The sequence below is a fragment of the Myotis nattereri genome, assembly GCF_964212035.1.
Source record: "Myotis nattereri genome assembly, chromosome: 2".
Classification (NCBI taxonomy): Eukaryota; Metazoa; Chordata; class Mammalia; order Chiroptera; family Vespertilionidae; genus Myotis; species Myotis nattereri.
This window is the reverse complement of record NC_138076.1, coordinates 185,038,719-185,062,345: the sequence shown is the minus strand read 5'-3', so window position 1 is coordinate 185,062,345 and position 23,627 is coordinate 185,038,719. Positions and strand designations below refer to the sequence as shown.

Genomic DNA, 23,627 nt, shown 5'->3' with positions numbered 1-23,627 from the left:
CCCAGCCTACCTAGCATTCCCCCTCTCCCTAATAATCTCTTATACACACCTTAAAACCCAACTCTAATGTCACATCCTACCATCTTTACTTCAATTCTCATTGTTATCCCCTGCCTCTCTGGGAAGAACTCATGGTTTCCAGAGTTGTTATTCATTAGCATCCAATTCACTCTTAATATGTGGAGGGAGAAGGGGTACAGTGTAGAGGGTAAGAGCTAGTGTTTCAAAGGCAGACTTTTGGCAGATTCCACATGGTAAAGAGTTCTCTGTATATCACAGTTCTGTAATTTACAAATGCTGGGAAATTATATTACTCCACAGGGATTATTTTGAGGATTTCTTGGCATAATGCATAGAAAATATTTAATGAATGCCTGGAACACAGTAAGGACTCTCCCATTAGTAGGAAAAAAACAAATGCAAGTTTACATTCTATTTTAATTTGCTTATGTTTCTTTTTCTTTTGTTAAAATGAGATGAGCAAAATTCCATTTCTGTCTTCCTTGTACACAAAGCATCTAAGAGCTCTTGGTATATAATATTGGCTTATGTGGTTACTGATGTTAATATGTATGGAAGGCTACATATTGGTCAAAACAATTATTTGAGGAATTATTGCAAGAAGATTATTAAAAATAAGTTTCAAATGCCCATATTAGTGCTGCAATGGACACTCAAATATTGTGAGAGGGGGTTGATCATAGAGAAGAGGAAAATGAAAGCTACTGTGTGAACCACAATTTAAAATAACAAATCTAAAAATGTCAAATATTATATCTCTTTAGTGGAGAATTACTCCTGGAGCCAATTTAGCAATAAAAACAATGTAAGTACATACTTATGAAATCTCCCTTTGGTTCAGAACCAGCAGGTGGAATTAGTGTAAGTGGAAATTTTCCTACGCGATTCCTAAGTAGCTAGTAATAGGAATAACAATCACCATGCGCATACCACTTTCTACTAGAAATAATCCATGCTTGTTTTTACTCTTTAATACAGCTAAAATATATTACACAAAAACAAGTTAATTATAAAGTTCTATGCTATCCCACAACGTTTTCAACAGCACATCAAAAATTTAAATAGAGATGATGAATCTCATGCTTATCAGTGTGTTTGTTTTCTTAAGGAGCTTCTTTAGTGTGGGATGTGTGTGTGCATAGAGGTGTGTGTGTGCTTATTTTGCAAAACAGCTTTATTGGGATATAATTTACATTTATATACCATGAAATTTACTCAAAGAATATAATTGATTGAGTTGATTATATGTATTTTTTTTTTCACTGTTGTGGGATCATTACTATCTCATTCCAGAACATTTTCTTCATCCCCAAAAGAAAACCTATGTCCATCTGCAATCACTTCTCACCCCTTCCTCCCTCCCTATCACTTCCAGCCCCAGCCAACCACTTATCTATTTTCTGTCTCTATAGACTTGCCTGTTCTGGACTATTTTTAATAAAAGGAATCACGCTTTGTGGTCTTTTTTTTTATTTTATTGATCTCTGTTTCCTAGTATAATATTTTGAAGGCTCATCTATGTTACATCATGTGTCACTACTTTATTCCTTTTTAATGACAAATAAGTTGTGCAGATATACCACATTTTATTTATCCATTGATTAGTTAATGGGCATTTGAGTTGTTTCAACTTTTCAGTTATAAAAAAAAAATGTGCCTATGTACATTAATGTTCAAATTTTTGTGCGATACAGTTTTACCACGTTTGTTTAATTCATGAGTTTGAATTTGGTATATGGGTGGTATACATAATGCAAATCAACCTAATGACATACATTGTTTCTCTACATGCTACCAGTATGGTTAGAATGTTATGACTTTGTTTTGGAGGGAATCCAAATCTGTTAATGTGTGTGGATCTGTTTCTCATCCATTTCCAAGGCCTTTGCTGTTATATATTTGTTGCCTGTCTTTATTGATGCTCAGAGAGGGAGAGGACAGGGGAAGAGGGCAGGAGAGAAAGAGCTGGTTTGCATTTGTACATGTCTGCTCACCTGGAACTCAATGATTACACTTCCATGTCTTCAGGATGTTGAGGCGGAGGCAATTCATCCCCAGAACCCTCTACCTCTTCCAGGCAGGAAGATAGGGAGGCAAAAAACAAAAGATATAAACCAGGTAGTCCATCCCTTTTTAAATAGGTTTATTACTTTTTACTGTGACCTTTTTTAATGTTTGTATGATTCTCCTACTCTTTAAAAAAACATTTAATTCTTCAATTGCAGCTTATAGTTAATATTATCTTTTATTAGTTTCAGGTGTTTCACTTTGCACAGTGATCCCCCTGATACTTTCAGTAAGCACCTGGCACCATATTTAATTACAATATTTTTTACTATACTCCCTATGCTGTACTTTACAGCCCCATGATTATTTTGTAATTACCAATTTGTACTTCTTAATCCTTTCAGCTTTTCACCCAAGTCCCCAACCCCCAACCCTTCTGGCAACCATCAGTCTGTTTTCTATGTCTGTAAGACTGTTGCAATTTTTTTTTTGTTCATTTATCTTGTTCTTTAGATTTCCATATGTCAGTGAAATCATATGTTATTTATTTTTCTCTCACTTATTTCAGTTAGCATGATATAATCTTAAGTTCATCAATGCTGTTGCAAATGAGAAGATGAAGTTCTTTTTTATGGCTAAGTAATATTCCATTGTATATGGATACAATGGAAGCTGTTTAATCCAATCGTCTGTTGGTGGGCTCTTGTGGCATTTTCATAGCTTGGCTATTGTAAATAATGCTGCAATGAACATAAGAGTGCATATATTCTTTCAAATCAGTGTTTTGGGTACATTTGGGTGTATACGCAGAAGAGAAATTGCTGGGTCATAATGCAGTTACATTTTTAATTTTTTGAGAAAACCCTCCATACTATTTTCCATAGTGGCTGCACCAATCTGTATTCCCCAGTCCCCAATCCTGGTAGAGGCACATGTGAGAGGCAACCAATCAATGTGTCTCACATTAATTTCTGTCTCTCTCTCTCTCTCTCTCTCTCTCTCTCTCTCTCTCTCTCTCTCTCTCTCTCTCATTTCTCCCTACCTTCTACTCTCTAAAAATCAATGGGAAAAATATCCTCAGATGAGGATTAACTATATGTATATATACGGAGTGGCCAGAGTATTATGACTACCTGACGTTTGTAGGCAAAGTAGCCGTACACTGCATTGTATGGGATATGAAAGCCGAAGGCCTGTTCGAACACCTTTGCTGTCTGCAGTTACCAAGATAAAACATCTCCAATTCACACAAGAACACAAGGATTGGACAGTCGAGCATTGGAAAAAAGTCATGTGGTCTGATGAATCACGTTTCCAGTTGCATCATGCAGGTGGCAGAGTGAGAATTTGGCGGAAACAGCAGGAAAGCATGCACCCCACATGCATGAGTACAACCCTTCAAGCTGGTGGGGGCAGTGTTATGGTTTGGGGCATGTTTTCCTGGCATGATTTGGGCCCTTTAATTTGTGTGGAACAACATCTGAATAGCACAACATACCTAAGTATTGCTGCTGATCAAGTTCATCCTATCATGTTGATGGCATACCCGTGGTCGGCAAACTGCGACTCATGAGCCACATGCGGCTCTTTGGCCCCTTGAGTGTGGCTCTTCCACAAAATACCACGTGCAAGCGTGGATATACAGTGCGATTGAAACTTCATGGCCCATGCACAGAAGTCGGTATATTGTGGAAGAGCCGGTATTTTGTGGAAGAGCCACACTCAAGGGGCCAAAGAGCCGCATGTGGCTCGCGAGCCTCGGTTTGCTTAGCCGCAGTTTGCCGACCACTGGATGTAGATGGCTTCTTCCAACAATACAATGCGCCATGCCACGGTGCTTGTATTGTGTAGGAGTGATTTCAAGAACATGAGGGAGACTTTACCTTGCTTAGGTGGCCCCCACAATCACTAGATCTCAATCCAATTGAGCATTTGTGGGATGAAGTTAAAAGAGCCATCAGGCAGCTGGTTCCACAACCATCAAATCTCACGGAACTGGACAGTGCTATTCATCAGGCATGGTGTCAGATTCCTCGCATCACCTTTCAACATCTTGTGGAGTCAATGCCAAGAAGAATCATCGCAGTATGGAAGGCAAAAGGTGGCCCAACGAAGTACTGATGGGGTGGTCATAATAATCTGGCCGCTCAATATATATGATGATATCCTAATATCTTGCTTGAAAAACAATCCCTTAGCGTAAGTACAGTAAATCCTTTAAACAAAAAAAGAGGTGCCACAGAATTTAAAAATGAAAATCATATCCATTTTATTCATTATAATTTGACAAACATATATCTCATAAGAAGCTTTTTTCTAGCAAGAGAAATCCATAGAATGATATTGAGGATCAGGAAGTATTTTGACAACTATAGAAGTTTGAATCAACTCCACATTATCTAAAGTCCTAACTAGTTGAGTCCCCTTATTTAATTTTCTTCTGAATGAATCAGTCAGTCATTCTTTAAACAAATATTTATTGATTCCCTTAATTGGTGTCAGCCACAGTGCACATAGCAAATAAGACCAACAAGGTTTCTGCTGTTCTAAAGCTCATTTTCTAGAATCGGAAACAGACAATAAACAGTACTGAAATAAACAAAATCATTTTAGATTGCAATAAATGCAGGAAACAGGCAGTCATGCTGAAGAGTAATGGGGGAAGATGAAGGTAAGGCTGGCCTCTTGTTTACTTCCTAACCCCAGTACTTAGTACTTACTACCAAGCCCAGTCCAGGGTAGGTGCTCAGTATGTATTTGTTTATGTTTGATGAATGGATAGTTGATCAAATGAATGAATGATGGATGGATGGGTGGATGATTGGTCAGTCACGGAAAGTGTCTCTAAGAAGGTGTTACTTGAAATGAAACCTGAATGATGAGAGTGAGCTAACAGCCTTAAGAAATGGGAAAATTATGCTAAGTGAAATAAACCAGTCAGTGAAAGATAAATACCACATGATCTCACTCATTTATGGATAATAAAGAACATTACAAACTGTTGAACAAAAATAGACAGAGGCAAAGAAGCATTGAATAGACTGTCAAACTACAGCAGGAAGGTAAAAGAGAGTTGGGGGGTTAAGAGATCAACCGAAGGACTTGTATGCATACATATAAGCACAACCAACAGACACAAGACACTGGGGGCAAGGGCATGTGCCGGGGGGTAGGGGAGACCAGGGGAAGGTCAGTGGAGGGGGAGGAGAGACATATGCACTACTATGTGTAATACCTTAAACAATAAAATTTTTTAAAAAATGGAAAAATTTATTCCAGGCAGGATAAGTAGTATCTAAACCTTGTAGATTATTGTAGTGAGTTCGAATTTAATTGTAAAACAAATGAGAAGCTATTGAATGGTTTTATAGTGATGATCTTATCTTCATAAAAATTATATGAAGGAGCTAATATTATTACTATCTACATTTTACAAGTGAGGAAATTGAACCTAGAAATGATAAAGTAACTTAACCAGGTTCATGGGGCTAATAAGCGTGAAATTGGAATTTGATTTCAAGAAATTTCAGTCTGGAACCTACAATGTTATAAAAAGACTCAGTAAATATAATATGTATAGTAACTTGCACAACAAGGCCCTGGATTGCTAAATCAGCAAGGAAGAGGGAGGCTGAAAATCAGAGATCTTCCAATTAAATGGATTCAATTTTTAAACAATTTTTAAAACATCTCGTATATTGACTTACGAATGGAATATATAGCATACTCAGAACCATTTCTGGACTGACTTTGTCTTTTGAGGTTAAAATTGTCTTTGTGTAATAAGTTATAAACTAAATATTTTTAAAAGGGTCTAGTTTTAATGAACTTTTTGAATATAGTGAACTTGCACAAAAGAAATATTCTTTAAGTTTAGAATAATAATACCTTGAAATAGGGAAAACATTACAAACTCAAGCTGGGCAGTCCAGTTTGGCTATGCTTTTCAAGTTGAGACTAGACATTGTGTAATTTATTGATTCTTAAGAATTGAATTGGCTGTCTACTAAGGATACTATCTAGGGCATTTTGTACATACCCTGGAGCCAGAAACAGCATAAAAACAGTAATTTCCCTTTCAAAAAAAGAGGAGGAGGAAGAGGAGGAGGAGGAGGAGGAGGAGGAGGAGGAGGAGGAGGAGGAGGAGGAGGAGGGAGAAGAAGAAGAGGAGGAGGAGGAGAAATAATGAAGGCTAACAATAAAATCACCCTAACACTCATGGTGGAACATTTACTATTTCAAGTCATGGTTAGAAGTAAGAAAAAAAGATTTAATTGTATGCTTCTTTTAAGAAAAAATCCAGGGAATTTGCAATTTAGACATATAATCAAATAAGCAAAAGTCCCATCCACTGTATCTTATTGATTCAAATTGACAAGGTCAGTGTTGAGTTGACATAGCAATCCAGCTTCCTCTTCTACAACCCAGGATGATGTTTTCTAATAGCCACTGTTAAGTAGCTATTTGTCTATTTCCTTGTGTTTGTTATTTCCAGATTCACTAAGTTCTTCTTGTTTTGCCTTTAATAGAGGCTCTGGTACCTAGTAGTCGCTTTAAAAAAAGAAAAGAGCAAAGTAAATAAGTCCCTCAGCTCTGTGCTTGAGGTAAGAACAGACACAGAAGAGCATGTGACCCTTTTACACCCGCAGTTCTCCCTACCGCAGTTAACAAAAGACTACAAACAATTTCAGGGCATGCTCTACGCTTCCTTGTTTTTCCCACTTCCCTTTTCCTTGCCACATCATGCCGTAGTCTAGTTTATTTTCCTTCATCCCTAGATCCCACGTAATATGTCCATAAAGGAAATAAATTTCCAAGAAACTCCCTCCCCCCCCCCCCCCGCCCCTGCAAAAGAACTAGTTGTAGTACAAACAAACTCATAAAATCACTTCCAATTTATCAAATGGATTCTGAAGCCATGAAGGAGAAACGAGAGGCTGGATCGAACTTGGGGGCATAGATATATTTTACCTTATCCTTGAGCTAAGAGAATATCTCCAGGCCTTATAATAAATTATCCCCAGAAACATTTAAGAAGCTGAGGACAAAATGCACAAGTTTTGTTAGAACTCACTAATTGAAAAAAGTGGAAGTAAAGTAATCTTGGCAATACCAAGTTCAGAGGAGAGAAGACACCCAAGGGAATTGTAATGGGGCTGTGGCACATATTGTTCTCTGCCACTTTAGTCAATCTGTCCTTTTTTCACTCCTCCCCCAAGTGAAACTGTTTATAGAGGGGAAAGTAGCATGAAAAATGCCTGAAAGTTTGTCATCTTGCTGAAGATTTGGGCATTGATGATAAAAGTGGATATGCATTGAATAAAATAAGACTTTAAAATTTTACAGAAAGCATTTTTTTCTTTTTGCTTCTTGAAAAAACACACACTAATATCTGATTCTGTTATTGGAAAACTTTTAAGTATGTTTGGCATTACTGAGTATATCAATCTACTTTTTCAACTCTAAGTTTTTGAAATTTAACTTCAGAGCAATTATTTCCAATTCAAGTTTGTTATCCTAATCAAGATAAGTGTAAAATTGCACTTACATCAGATTTCAAAGTATGAAAGACAGAATGTAAAATATCTCATTTATCCTTTTAAAAAATATTATCTGTTGAAATGATAATGTATTGGATATATTGAGTTTAAGAAAATGCATTATTAAAATGAATTTCAACTGTTGAAAAAACATGGTTAAGCACTGAATAAAATAAGACTAAAAATATTACAAAAAAAGTGTTTTAGAAAAATGTAACCTCACATTAAGAGGAAATTGTATCAAAATGAAATCAGTATTTTAAGTCATTTATCAGACTTAAGATGATTCAACTTAAGTCACATGAATTATTGAGATTTAATATTAAAAAGAACAGTATTGGTTTTTAAGACCTTTTCTTAAAAAAGATGATTTAAGTAGAGAGTTTTCCTCTGCTTTACTTCATTTTGTTGCTATATGTAACAGCTTATAAACAGTAGTAATATTTTTATAAGTCCACAAATGTACACTATTTGAGAATCAAAGTAATTTTCTTGTTTTCAGAACACGTTATTAATTGTAATGCTATAGTTTAAGAAATTGTATGTTGTTTATACCACATGCAATATATGAAAATGTTTGATGGAGGAAAAAGAAAAAGAAAAACTCAAAACTTTCCAAATGCAAGACCTCATACATCTTGTTGAATTACAACCTTTTTGCCACAACTAAGGCTATGTCTGGATTTCATTATTTTCCCTGTGATTTCCAATTTTTCTTCTAAGGAAATATCGATTTTATAGATAGTTCCATGAAGTTGCCTTGGTGAGTTTGACTGAGGTTTAATAATTTCTTAGGGAAAATAGCCTTAAATGAGTTCTTCCATGTGGCATTGCATAAAAGGAAACTGAATATATAGGGAAACAGAAATGTTAGAGTGATCCACTCTAAAAACAACAAGTAAAGAGATAGAAATAGTAAATGAGACCTTTTTTAAAAAAAATGACTTTTATTCAATTACCCAAATTGACAGAAATAATACATGAGATAATGTAGTAAACTGTGAAATATACATGGATAGCCACATTCAGTGCTGCTCAGAGATTTGAGTTTCACCTGAAATAAAGTTGATAGAGGGAATAAATTAAAACCATAACTCTTTGTTTAATATTTCACTAGAAAACTGCATTTTGTTTTGCTGCTCAAAACTTAAAAGCTTTTTTTATTGGGGTAAAATTGGTTAATAATAATATTATATAAATTTCAAGTGTACAACATTATAATTTGGTATCTATATACTCTATTGTGTGCTCACACCAGTAGTCTAGCTTCCTTCCGTTACCATATATTTGACCCGCTTTATCCACTTTTCCCTCCTCCCACCTCTCTTCCCCTTCGGTAGCTACCATTCTGACCACCAAGGGGCAGATGCTTAGACTGGTAGGTTAGCTTGCTGCTGGGGTCTGGCCAACTAGGACTGAGCGAGATGGGCCAGACACGGCCCTGGAGCCCTCCCGCGGTCCATCTGTAACTATGAGTTTGTTTTGTTAGTCCTTTTGTTACTTTTTTGTTTTATATTCCACATATGAGTGAAATAATATGTTTTTTGTCTCATTTCATGTTACTCATTTCACTGAGCATAATGCCCCCAAGATCCATCCATGTTGTTGCAAATGGCAATAGTTCATCTTTTTTATGGCTGAGTAATTAGTTTATTATATACTAGAGTCCCAGTGCATGACATCCGTGCACTTGGGGGAAGGGGTTCCCTCAGCCAGGCCTGCATCCTCTTGCAGTCCAGGAGCCCTCAGGGAATATCTGACTGACGGACATCCTTAGCGCTGCCCCAGAGTCAGGAGAGGCTCCCGTCACCACCACTGCACTCGCCAGCTGTAAGCCTGGCTTCTGGTTCAGCGGTGCTCCCCCTATGGGAGTGCACTGACCACCAGGGGGCAGCTCCTGCATTGAGCATCCGCCCCTGGGGCGTCATAGCAACCGGTAGTTCAGCCTTTCAGTCAATTTGCATATTAGCCTTTTATTATATAGGATCATGTAATTATCCATTTTTATTGTGGTTATTTTAGAAACATTTACATGGATTTTGTGGGTGGTTGTTTTGGGGTTTTTTTTTGTAGTTGAGTTTATTTGCTTATTTTTTCAGGCCTATCGATTGCTTTGGAATTTGGTTTTGTTTCCAATAGATGACACACCTGAATATGCAAGTCTTTTCCATGTTGAACAGACTCTCACATTGCTTTTCCCTCAGATTATCTTTTCAAACATCTCTTATTTCTGACTTTGTCTTTTGCTGATTTTTATGCCTCAGGAAGATATCTCATTTTTGCATGCCTCTTTTTACCAGGGTTACCTAGTAATGTTAAAATTTGGATTTTCCAATTGTTATGCAGAAAATAAATCTGAATATGACTCTGTAGACTCAGTAGACTTTATGGTCATGTACATGTATTACATGTTACTCTGAATAATAATGCATGGTTTTGTTTTACTTAAAAATTTTCTAAAAGTTTGTAAATTGTGTATTGGCATGGTCAAAGAATGGGATTCTTCCATTCTAACTTAATAAAAAGTTACCAAAGATATCATCTGAATTATACTTTTCTTAAAGAATTAGAATTCAACAATACTAGAGGATATCATGTAATTATTAACAGTGATAGAAATAATAGGTAACATTTAATGAGGCATTACTAGGTGCTAGACTAAGCCTTCTTTATATAATGACTCATTTAATTCAGCCAAAACCCATGTGAATTAGGTGCTATTATTGCCTAAATCCTGGAGATATGGAAGCTAAAGCAAAGATAAATTAAGTTAATTGTCCAAGGTTCTATATCTAGTAAGACTGAAAATCTTGTCAAAGATGGAATTTGAACCAATCAATCTGATCTCTAGAGCCCACATGTTTAACCACTACACTACACTTTATTAATGACTCAGAAGGTACTTCAGGATCCTGTGATGCCTCTGAGTTGACAAGCTCAACATTTGTTATGTTTACCTAGAGCACAGAGCTATATATATAGTGGGTACCCAATAAATATTTGTTAAAATAATGTACGTATGAATGTTGAGCAGTTGAATGCAAGAATGAATAATGTGTTTTATGAGTTGTGCTAATAGAGAATTTAACATAAGTATACATCTGACATAATGTTCTATATATTTTGAGTTTATTGCATAGCCAACATTTCAAAAGATTATTAATTTTTTGTATTTACATAAGATTTTTAGGAAATTTAACATTTTATTTTATTTCAAAGTGTTTTTTTAAAGAGGTGGAGACTAGAGAGTGACATGAATTTTTGAGAAATAAATCCATCAATTTAACCACCACGAGTTCCATGAACACAAACCAAATCTCATATCTTTTTCTTTTTCCTTACCAATCTACTTTTGTGAGATTTGGTTAGGACTCAATAATTATTTATTGTTAAAAGTCTTACAGTAGGGAAAAAAGTATATAATTTGCAGCCATTTGACCTAATTTTTTATTCAGTTTAATTGGGGTAACATTGGTTAATAAAACCATACAGGTTGCAAGTGTACAACTCTATAACACATCATCAGCATACGGTATCATGTGCTCACCACCCAAAGTCAAGTCACTTTTTGCCACCATTTATTCCCCCTTTACCCTCATCCTCCTCCCCCTCATCCCCTTTCCCTCTGGCAATCACCATACTGTTGAATGTGTCTGTTTTGGTATTATTATTATTATTGTCATTATTATTATTTTGGTGTTTTGGAGTTATTGTTGCCCTTTCTCCTCTGACAGCTGTCAGTCTGTTCTCTGTATCTGAGTCTGTTTCTATTTTGTTCATCAGTTTATTTATAGACAGTCCTCGGGTTATGTTGGACTCGACGTACGTCATTTCATGGTTACATCGCCATCTCCCATTAATTTATATAAAAAGAAGTTCCATCATTTCGACATATGTGCATATGTGCTTTATCTTTTTTATTATTTATTTGCCACAAGTAAGGTCAGGAATTGTTATCCTTCTTTTCAATTTTTTTTACTGTTTCACTTCATTACTGCTGGGTCTGTGCTCCATGTGAGTGACTTAGGTGCTTATGTAGGTGGGATCCGACTTACGGTGAAAATCGCGTTATGTCGCGCTGTAGGAACGGATCTCCGGCATAACCCAAGGACCTACTGTACATATTAAATTCCACATATGAGTGAAATATGGTACTTGTCTTTCTCTGACTGGCTTATTTCACTTAGCATAATCCATGCTTAACTACTGGCTAGTTATGTTACAGTTTCACCTCTTTTAATTCATTTTCATATCCATAAAATCAGGATCATATGCCTCTATCTTTTCAATAATGATGAAAGAAAATCATGGATAAGAAAAGCATTTAGAAAACTGTACAAAAAATGTTTCTCAAAATGTGTTCCATGGAGAACCATTCATCTCTTTTGAAACAAAGTGCTGGATGATCAAGTGCTTTTGGAAATATTTGGTTGAATTAAGTTCCTTTGCTTTAGGACTCCCCCAAATGTCAGCAATGCTAATATGTGGGACTATCCAAGGAGTAAGTATATTATGCAGAGTTTCACAAGCTTATTTGACTCTATTACCATTTCTCTATAAAGTATCTCACCGTGTTTCGATGCAAGACTGTTGTGATTGCATTATCAGTAGGACAAATAAAAGTACAAAAATTCTATGTGACCCAGATAGTCAAGATATTTTAAGTAAAAATAATTGAAGCTTTGTATCATCCGCGGCCACATATAGGTTTAGGGTGATGATTGTAATTATGATAACAGGGACAGAAATAGAATTATGGAAACATTCTAAACTGGAATGTGGGAACATCATTATCTGAAATAGAAACAGTACTTGCACTGGAGAGGCTGGCCTTTCAAAGTCCAGCATATTTGGATTTCTCTCTTATTTGAAGTTTTCTCATTCCCTAATATTTATAAAATTTTTTACTGGCTGCTGGGTTGGAGCCCTAAGCGTCAGTATCAGGGATTTATTCTCTGCCTAGTGGATGGAAAGGAAAATATACCCTTTAATTTCAGTGTTTTAGTGCTTTACTGTTTTCAGGCTCTCAATGCTTGCTAAGAGAGTCAATGCTAAAGAATTCTTTTTTTCCTGCCAATGTGTCTGCAGATTCAAGATGAGGATACTGGGAGAAAACTGAATTTTTCTGAGAATGATAAAAAGATATTTGTGTTCTGGGAAAGATTATCAAGGCTTTGAAGGCTGGGATCAGTAAGCTGAAAGACTTACTTCCTTGCCCCACCCCAAGAGGAAAGGGCAGAGGTGGTGATGGCTGCCAAAAGAATAAAGAAAAACACCAAAAAACAAAACAAAACAACAAAAAGCGTTGTAATACCCTCGTAGATCGATGATGAATATTTCTGTGGCTTCCCATGGTATTCTGTGTAACGTAACCATGTCCTGTTTCCTTATGAAATTTTCAGTAACATCCCCATCACTGGATGCGCTGTAGAGTCAGATGGGTTTGGGGTTTGGGGTTTGGGGTGATGTGATGAAGTGAGAGTGATGAAGGTGGGCTGTGACTAAGAACTGAGGCTGCTGATAATCTGGTTTCCTCAAAGGAAGCTGATGGAGTCTCCCAGTTTATAAATTTCATAATAAAGGAGGTTCAGTCTTTTTCAGTGCCTTTTGTATTAGGCCTTCCTAGGTGCCACATGCCATGTAGAGCCCAGGAGGGGTGGATGACAATGTGTGGGAGCCTCAGGGATTCTGCTAACACCTTTGGCCTAAGCCTAATACATAAGGCAGACTTCCAGTATCGATGTTTTGCAGAGTGCAATGCAGTGTGGGCTTCTTGCCCCATGGATAACAAGAGGAAAAAGGAAAAATACACCAAGGATTAAGAGCTATTCCCTTGCAAGGTCTAGACAGGAGCTAAGCTGGCCCAAACTGTCAATCACCAATCTTCCCAGGCCAGGCCACTGCCATTCAGTAAGCCCTGTGGGCAGAGAAGTGAGCAGTCCAAACCCATCTTTCCACATGGAATTCTGGAGAGAGAAAACATACATAGTAAACTCATTAAAAAAAAAAAAAATGAAGATTATGCCAAGGGAAGAATCCAAAGGGAGCTGCCAGGGGCAAAGGAGCTGTAATTTGCTTATCAAATTGAAAGTTCCATGCATAGCATAGTAAGTGGTGTTAACAGCGAGCCTCTGCTCTGATGCATTTTATGAGTTTGAAAACAAAACACATGTAAAGGGCCAGCAAAATTGTGCGATGAACTATGACTAGTAGAAGGATGTGGTCCGTGCTCCACAAATTCTCATTGTATTGAATGAAATTGAGCAAGGGTTTGAGGAAGGGAGAATCCCTGGTCCATTAGTTTATCTCTAGAAAGTGTAATCTTTAATTAGTGGAGCTACTGGTTAACTTTTGGACAATTTTATACCAGTGAAAGGGAATAAATACAAAATATATAATAATATACCTATGGCTAAAAAGACCCAACCCATTTTAAAATTTTGGCTTAAAATAAGTCAGAGGTACCATTCCTACTCCCATTGTACAGTCTTTGCATCTTCTGTTTGCTCAGCCTGGCCTGTCTGTTCTCCAGATCTCTGTGTGCCTGGCACTCTCCCTTCATACAATATCTGGCTAAAATACCACTCTTTCAGAAAGGACTACCCTGATATACTTATATAAATTAGTTCTGTTCCTAGCCCTTACCCGCCATTACCCTACTTCAAGCTTCTTTACAGGTTTATCATCACCTGGTACATTATATGTTTGTTTCTTTGTGTTTGATCTTCCTTCACTAGAATTCTCAGTGCCAGCAGAATAGAGATGGCTCTTAGTTTGTTCACTGATAGGCGTAGGTTGTGCCTAGAACAGTTTCTTGAACATAGTAGTCATACGATAAATGTTTATTTAGTGATTATTGGATGAAATAAAGAGAGGGAGTTGTGTGAGAAATGTTATATCTTTATATGTATTTTTATACATTTTTCAAAAAGATGTTTTAGTCATTTTCCACAAGTGAAATAGGAGAATCGTTTTCCTGAGAATAACGGGAGAACAAGAGTTATCCCTTTTCATATCAGACCTTTTGCTTTTTTAAGTGCATGCAAAGAATAATTTTTTACTAGTCATAGTTCTCTTGCAGCTTTCATCTCTTCGATAATAGCAAGGGTAAATTTATTCTTCTAAGATGCCCCTAAAGAGGCTTTTTAAAATAATATATACCAAAAAAAAATAGGAGAAAATAGCAGAGGGAAAACTATATAAACAAGGAAGGTAAATATTTTACCTACAGAAATATACTTTCAATTATCTTCGTTTCTCATGCTATTATTAAAAATATCTCTGCTTGGATGGAGCCGTTTGTTTCCGTGCTGCCTTCTCCTTTGCTTCTCTTGTGAACTTTTTAAATTTTGCGTCTGGCAGCAGTTTTGTTTTCCTTGGCACTCAGTACTGTGTAACATACTCTTAGCTGAAGGCTGTGATGTAGAAATTTATTATTAAAAATAAAAGTGAGGGAGTGAAGAATTTATTCCATAAGGATAAAAATGACAGTGTCAAGGAAGTTAGGATTTTCAAAATGCTTTATATAACAGATTATATTTCTTTTCAAGGAAGTATACTTGTTTCCTATGAATAATTATAAGGGTCTTCCTTTTGCCTATCCTGATATTAATGGGGGATGAGGAAAGGAGGAAAGATAGTGGGTTTTTTTTGTTGTTGTTGTTGTTTTCCAGAGAATTTCTTCCTCAGATGGAAAGATTTTTGTTTGCCATATATAGGCATAACCTTGGTGAACTGTATATCCCAAACCTTCTGGTAAGATGCTTATTAAAATGTTGTTACCCAGAGGAGTAATCATAGTTAAATAGCTATGAGAATATCTTTTATAGATGGTGAGAGACAAACTTTTTTTCCTTACTGAATTAAGCAGCCATATACTTTTTATCAACCAGAATATATTTCAGTTTTCTCTTTTTTAATAATTTTTCTAGTGTCAGTGTCAGTACCCTCCCTGTTTTTACATTTCTAGCACCTTTCTATAACTAATCTTAAAATCATTGGTATTCCTCCTCCAGAAGCAGTATCGTGTCATGTTAATAAACTTTGTCTCTTTTCCCAGAATCGCCTAGATATCATACTGCTACTCATTGATCTTGAAAGCTTAGCCCAGATGAACTCAATTGCTAAAAGAAAATAATAATTCCACAATTTCAACTTCAGTTCCTCATTGTCCATGACCCATTTATGTCTTTTATCTAATCCCATGATAATGTCAGATGACTACTTTGGTCATCTGCAATTTAATACTAATTCTACCTGCTTGATTCCCAGGATGTTTTGACTTTCTCATTGATATAACATCAACATCAGTTTGCGCTTAATTCTGAAATTCATTGACTTCATTGTGCAAGCTCTCCTCTTTACTGTTTATTATAACTGACCAATTATTTTCATTTGTCTTAATCATTAGTCAAGGGAGTGGGGATAGAGAAGCATCTTTGCACTTCCTAAAACACTAGCCCTGTGGTTCTGCTTTAACAGAAATATGTATCAGTTCCCAAATGCTTAATTTTAATTTAATCTATAATATTAAGTAAGTCAGGCAGTTTAACCACATGGTGGGGGTTTTCTTTTTGGTACAGCTTTTGTGTGTTTTTTTTTGTTTTTTATTGTGGCAAAATATACATAACATAGAATTTACCACCTTAAACACTTTCTTCATTTAATCAAAAGTATATATATTTTTACATTTAATATTATTTTGTATTAGTTTATGAATATTTTTTAAGGAATACTGAAAACATTCTGCCTATTTTAGTCTTTGGTCCATGCTCTGAGAACAGTGTTCTTATGACAGCAAAATAAATTCCATATGTAAATAGGATAAATATTCATATGCTATCATGTGCTAATATGAAGTGAATCCTCACTTCCCCACTCTCCACCCAGCATCCCATCTGTGCCAGGTATGGAGAGGTACGAGGGCCCGACATCCTATCCAGCCCACAGCACCACCTCTTTCTTTGCATTTAAAAAAAAAATATAGAAAATAATATAACAAACCACATACACCAACTGAAATAATTAATACTGATTTTCAGCTTCGATTATTTTAATTCAAAATAGAGTTTAAATGTTAAAGCCCTTGTGTGATTTCCTCAAGTGCAAAGGGAAAAATACCCTATTGATTTCTATTGAATAAGAATGTTCCAGTATCTCATTTATCATTTGAGTTCATTTCTTTTTAGATTATATTTTACTTAGCATACAGATTTTTATAACTTTGCATTACTTTGAAGAAAGTAATAACAGGATACATCTAAAAATATTACCACATGCTTGGTCAACTCAGATCATTAAAATATCTATAATAATAAAAGCATAATATGCTAATTAGGCCAGATTTCCTTTCAGACTACCTTCCTGATAAAGCCGGGGCTGCGAGGGAAGCCCAGGTAACGGGTGCCAGAGGGAAGCTAGTGCTAGGCAGCCGAGGGAAGAAAGGCCTATGCTTGCACAAATTTATAGCCTATGTAGTAAAGAGGTAATATGCAAATTGACCATCACTCCAACACACAAGATGGCCGCCCCATGTGGACACAAGATGGCCGGCAGGGGAGGGCAGTCAGGAGGGACAAGGCCTGCAGGGGAGTGCAGTTGGGGGGGACCAGGCCAGCAGGGGAGGGCAGTTAGGGGAAATCGGGCTGGCAGGGGAGGGAAGTTAGGGGTGATCAGGCTGGCAAGGGAGGGCAGTTGGGGGCAACCGGGCCAGCAGGGGTGGGCAGTTGGGTGTGACCTGGCTGGCAGGGAAGGGCAGTTAGGGGCAATTGGGCTGGCAGGGGAGCAGTTAGGCATTGATCAGGCTGCAGGGGAATGGTTAGGGGGTGATCAGGCTGGCAGGCAGAAGCAGTTAGGGGCAATCAGGCAGGCAGGCAGGCGTGCAGTTGGGAGCCAGCAGTCCTGGATTGTGAGAGAGATGTCCGACTGCCCATTTAGGCCCGATCCCAGTGGAATCAGGCCTAAATGGGTAGTCAGACATCCCTTGAGGGGTCCCAGATTGAAGAAGATACAGGCTGGGCTGAGGGACACACACAGCCCCCACCCCCAACCCGCCCATGCACGAATTTCGTACACCAGGCTTCTAGTATTAATGATATTAAAATATTTATGTATATAAAAGACTAAGCAACCATCTTACCATCCAACCGGCTGGTAGATTTGATGAACAATGACCACCAGGGGGCAGATGCTCAACACAGTGCTGTGACTTGGCAGTGGCGGTTCTCGGGTGATGCACCCCAGAAACAGAGAGGAGGGAACCTGATTCCTCTCAGGGCCCTGTGATTCCACCAGGCCAAGGGACCCCACCTGCTGAAGGGATCCACTTACTCTTCAGATGCCCTTCAAGCTGTGGTGCTGCTCCAGGTGCAACCAGCCAGGGAGGGACCGCAGGAGGTTGGCTCCAGGGCATGTCTGGCCTGTCTTGCCCAGTCCCATCCCCCCAGCCACCTTCTTATTAATTTGCTTTCAATGTGCACAGATATGTGCAGCCGGGGAAGGAAAGCCTACTCTTGCACAAATTTTGTGCATCGGGCCTCTAGTAATAGAATAGACTTCCTTTACCCTAAATTTCTCCCATTTGCCTCTTGTATAATTCTGGGAAAATAATTATCTCTGATAGATAAATTTTGGCCAATTTTACTGTTTTATGCTTCAAAGGAAAAAGTCAGATTTAGAGAGTAAATTTTGGGAGGTTTATTTTATAAGTCCTGGTTTGTTAATTAACAAATTTATCTTGTAGTAAGTGATGGTGCTAATGAGTCTATGTTTATATGGAAATTTTTCACTTTCAGTAAAATTACGTTTTTAGCATGAGTCTACTGACTATTGATATTCATCCTGTAAATTGTCCCTATCTGTAAATTCCCCCAGTTATCTACTAGTATTATATTTAATTGAATTTTTTAGAACTCTTAATATACTGGAATACATTATTCATTTACTGCAGATCTTTCATCAATGTGGTATTTGTGGTAACATTTGAAGATTTTATATAGTGGATCTATTGAACCTTCGTGTGTGTTTTTTAATAAATTAGAAAATCTTTCTACATTCCAAGATAGTATATGACTGGATTTTATTCTATTTTATACTGATGGTTTCATATTTTTAAAATTTAAATATTTTTATCTGTCTAGAATTTATATTTGTTTATATTTTATAAGGTTCAGTCCAAAGACTCTATTATTATGCTTTCATTTGTTGAATAACTCATCAAATACCCATTTATTTTTTAATTTTCTTTTTCATATTTTTTTGCTACATATACTTGAGTTCATTTCAAAAATAAGGAGCTGAATACATCTCATTCATTTATATTTTGAGTCTTAAAATCACTATCCCATAATCCATTTAAATGTTATAATATATTTTAATGACCACTATGTCACTTTTATCTTTTCTAATATTTTTCTGATTCATTTAAGTTTATTCTCTCAGATAAAATTAGGTTATTGGGTGTGTGTTTTTAATTTTCTTGAAAAGTACAATTAGCTTTTGATTGAAATTGAGTTAAACCTGTAAATTTCTTTGGGTACAACTGAACACTTGAAATTTTTATAGAATTCAGACTTCTTTACCATTTTTTGTATATGGTTATCAAACATTTTTTAATAATGTTCTAAGGTATATTATTTTTTGTTGCTTTGTTAATAGTTTCTTTGTCATTACATCTACTGAAGTCATGCTATTATATGGAGATGATAATGTATATAAATATGATGTATAGTATACCTTATTAGTGAGCTAGATTGTTAGTGGCAGGAGTATTCATGAGTAGTAAGTGTACTGGACTCTTGCACAAATTTCATGCACTGGACCTCTAGTATGTAAATAAAGCTTAACATGGTTTAATGTCTGTTCAGGGTGTTTCTTACAATGAACTGTAAAGCTGTCCATTAGCAAACTCTTTTTGTCACACAGTGATATTAAAATATCTTCATAACTACTAGCAGTTGAAATATTACCTATTAAACCAGAAGTTTATTACTTCATGTATGTTCATTTATTCATGATGACTATTTAATACATTACTATTAAAACATACATTTCAAAAGCCTATTCTTTAAAGAAAGAGTAAAAATATTTGCCATGTAAAATAAGTATCATTTAATTTACTGTAATTATTATATTATCTTACAGCTCATGGGGCATTCAGAATGGGACCACAAACGAGGGCCAAGAGGATCACAGGTAGGTTATTTTCTTTTTCTGTGTCTTTTTTGCATTTTATGTCTTAACACTTTGAGCCATGAGATTTCTAAAAATCAAAAAAAAAAAATAAGAAGAAATAGAGGAAGAGGCAAAATAATCATGCCATTTGTTTTTACTTAAGTTAGCTATAATTAAAGTCTGGTTTCAAATCCCAAAAGCAGAGGCCAGTGTATTCCTTCTCAGAGCTTTCTGGTATCCCAAATTGGCTGTGTTTTTATGAATGCAGATTTTATACGCATCTTGTCTCTGCCAAACACATTTTGATCAGCAACTCACTCTCTTGATTTTATTCACTTCCTTTGATAATTTTTCTATGTATTTCTTCTTTTCTCTATCTTCCTGTGTTTGGTTAAATATTTTGAAATATAATCAGACTAAACCCTGAACTAATTACAGATTTTGTCTGTAAATTAACTGTCTTCGTCTTAGGGAAATAGAAAGATGAAAGGACCTATTATTTTGAAAAGAAACAAATTCTAAACCTTTCTATATTACCAGACTGTTTTCATTGTCTTACTTGATGTCTTAGGCAAGGAGAAAAGCTTCCATGACGCATTTATGCTTTTTAATGACCTAATTAGACAATGTGGATTTGTTTTTGCTTCCATAATTACTTTGCCTGACAGAATAAAGGCTGAGTTTTTAGCTTCAGAAAATTATCTCTCCTCCCAGGATATTTTGTGAAGAAATATAAAAATTATTTATTTCATAGCAGCCGGAGTTTATCTGATGATAAACATGCCAAATGAAAATGAAGTAGATGGGACATGTTTACCTCTGCTGCTCACATTTTGCACTTGCCACTAAGAAATATGGTTAAAAGAGAGTTGAATGGGCGATATTGTCTATGAAAGTTCATTATGGAATGTGAGATTCTCCCGGCGTTTGACAGCACTGACCTGGACCTATGCAGTGATTACGTTTACGTGGTTAACTATTTAATTTGGGTCCCTGGGAAAATAAAACCAAGTCAGTCAATTGTTTCCAGTTGTTATTCTAATAGCTGTGGTTTTATTTTTGTTCATTATCAATTTGACTAGTAAATCCAGTTAAATTAGGATTACCCAGAAGAATTTATGCCTTGGTTTTTCCTACCTCTCACTTCTCCTCCATTTCTCTGGCAGCTACTCTCCCTCTGTCCATATCATAATACTAGAGGCCCGGTGCATGAATTCATCCACCAGTGGGGTCCTTTGGACTGGCCTGCAGGATTGGGCCAAAACCAGCTCTCTGTCATCCCCTGAGGGGTCTCGGAATGCAAGAGGGTGCAGGCCAAGCCCAGGGGCCCCACCGGTGCATGATCAGGGCCAGGGAGGGATGCGGGAGGTTGGCCAGCCAGGAAGGGGCCACGGGAGGGCTCCAGGGTGTGTCCAGACTGTCTCGCTCAGTCCTGATTGGCCAGACCCCAGCAACAAGCTAACCTATCAGTCGGAGTGTCTGCCCCCTGGAGGTCAGTGCACATTCATGGCAACTGGTTGACCAGTCGACTGTCTGCCCTCTGGTGGTCAGTGCACATCATAGCTAGCAGTTGAGCAGCCTTAGCCTATCATTAGCATATTACACTTTGGTTGAACAGACGACCAGATGACTGGACACTTAGCATATTAGGCTTATATTATATAGGATTTTAAATCAGAATATACTGCAAAGTCATTAATGAAATGATGAAATTAATGTATGTTAAAAACTTTGTGATTCTAAAGCAATAAAAAGTAAAGATGAGCACAAGTAAGAAATGCCACCATGGTTTCTGGTTAATGCCATCAAAGACATTTTGGTATTCAAACATGCCAAGTTACTTGCTTATGACATGTCCCTTCAAAGTAATGTAATGTTAAACTTGTTTAATATTTACTCTTATCATGACCTATTTGAATATAAGTTATCTTCAGGTTTGGATTGTCAATATTAATTGAAAAAATTGTTATAAAAGTACAGTGTTGTGTTAACATTAAGCATAAAAACCCCAGAATGAAAGTTTTTAAAAATTCAGTGTATTGCATATAGCTATAAAACTTCAGAATTCTACATACACTCACAAAATATGTTCATAAATAACGTTGATTATATTTAAAAGGTTGAAATGGTTCAAAACAGCAAAAGCACTTAGAACATTCTTGCATGAATTGCTATTATCAGCATCAAGGTCTTTCTTAGACCTCTCAACTAGCTAAATAACTATTCCAAATGTAGTACACCTTTGCCTCACTTTACTTCAACTCAGAAAAAAAAATTATCAAGGTAAAAAGCAAAACATGCACCAAAAAATAAAAACAATAACAGCTTCAACAAAAAACTTCGGGGGGGAGGGGATTTCAGATAAATAAATTAAGCATTGAGTAATAACTTCTTATCTAATTGTAATTTTCATTGGGGGGAAATACATTGTATGTATGTTTTAGATTATTGATTTTTTTTAATCTTGCTATATTTCCTTGGACTAGAAGTCTAGTCAAAAGCCTTTCAGCAATTCCAAAGGAATTCCAGACAGACTGGACTTGAACACAGATCTCTTAATATTTTATTAATACCCCAAGGCCTTGCTCAAATTCCATCTCAGTTTAGTTTCAATGAAGACAGATTTTAAGCACTGACTAAGTGTAGAGCACTATTGTAGATATAACTTTGAAAAAATTGAATGACAAGGGTACTGCTTTCTAGAAGCTCAAAAGTTATGGTTGGAAACAGAGCAATACTTAAACACAGTTGTTTGTGTGGGAGATAATACAATAATTAATAAATAATATGGCAAGAATAAACTTTTTTGCAGACTCACAACTGTACACCTCCTTTTGCCCCACTCTGTATATAATTTGCATGTAGTTCAGACTAGCAGATGTGATATTAAATATATAAGCAAACTGTGATAGGGGCATGATGTCTGATCATCAAGAAATACCTAGTAGAAAGCAGACAGCTGTTACAGATGTGAGAGGTTGGACTTCAAGACAAATTTTAACCTATTTTACATGATTCAAAAAACACCAATATGTGCCAGGCATTTTTTGAGCCTTGGAGGACTCAAAAATGAACTAAACAACGTTGGCCTTCAAAAGCATATAACTTTATCTAAAGTCAGCCTGACTTCAGAGGATAAAGGAAAAAATAAGCTAGTATTGCCTGGCTTTCCCCCGACATGCTTACTAAATAAGAGATTGTGTCAGATTTGTCCTAATCCTCCTAAATTATATCATATGTGCATTATCACAGAGGATATGAAGGTGTACCTTTCATATCAAATCTTTCTGACTTTAAAAAAATACATATATTGCTTCAAATAAAGTCTAACATGTAATTGCTTATGACTCTTTAGACTCAGCAAGAATTTAAATTCACATGCATTTATTTATTCTCAATAATTTTCATGACATAATTTGTCAACTCACTCACATCTCTCAGACTGATTCTTCTTTAAAAAAAAAAAAAGAATGTTCTTTCAAGTAGTAGATCATCCAAATTAGGGAAGATGCTAAAGGATAAATAAACTTCCAGCAGCATGCAGAACTCCTTCATCTGGCAGCATTCCCAGTAATACCAAATGAAGTCAGGGGAAGAAATTCTCAGAAGGCAATTAGTTGCATTTTTTTTTCTTTTAAATTCTTGAGGAAAAGTTTTCCAGTGGGAAGTTGAGAGAGGCACTAGAAAATTTATCTCCTTTGAAAAGCTGAAAGTGCTGGGTCGGGGAGTGGGGGAGGTTCCACAGAGCCCTAATTTACTTATAACTTAGTTGAGGGTCTTTGTAGGAAAAAATTACTTCAAAGTGTGAATTTGTAAATTTCCTAACATTTTAATATACTAGGAACAAGCTGACCCTTATGTATCCATAGTTAGAGACTAGTAGGTTCT

The 23,627-nt window shown here is 36.3% G+C and overlaps 1 protein-coding gene across 1 annotated transcript in view; it reads left to right on the top strand.

The window, feature by feature from the left end:
- The window catches only part of PDE3A (phosphodiesterase 3A), a gene marked incomplete at its 5' end in the record, with an annotated part of 247,394 nt that overhangs the window by 131,611 nt on the left and 92,156 nt on the right, over positions 1-23,627 (top strand). Inside the window, one exon of the mRNA XM_081114514.1 lies at positions 19,710-19,760. Within this exon, the coding sequence (XP_080970640.1) occupies positions 19,710-19,760 (51 nt within the window). The remainder of the gene's footprint in view (positions 1-19,709; positions 19,761-23,627) is intronic.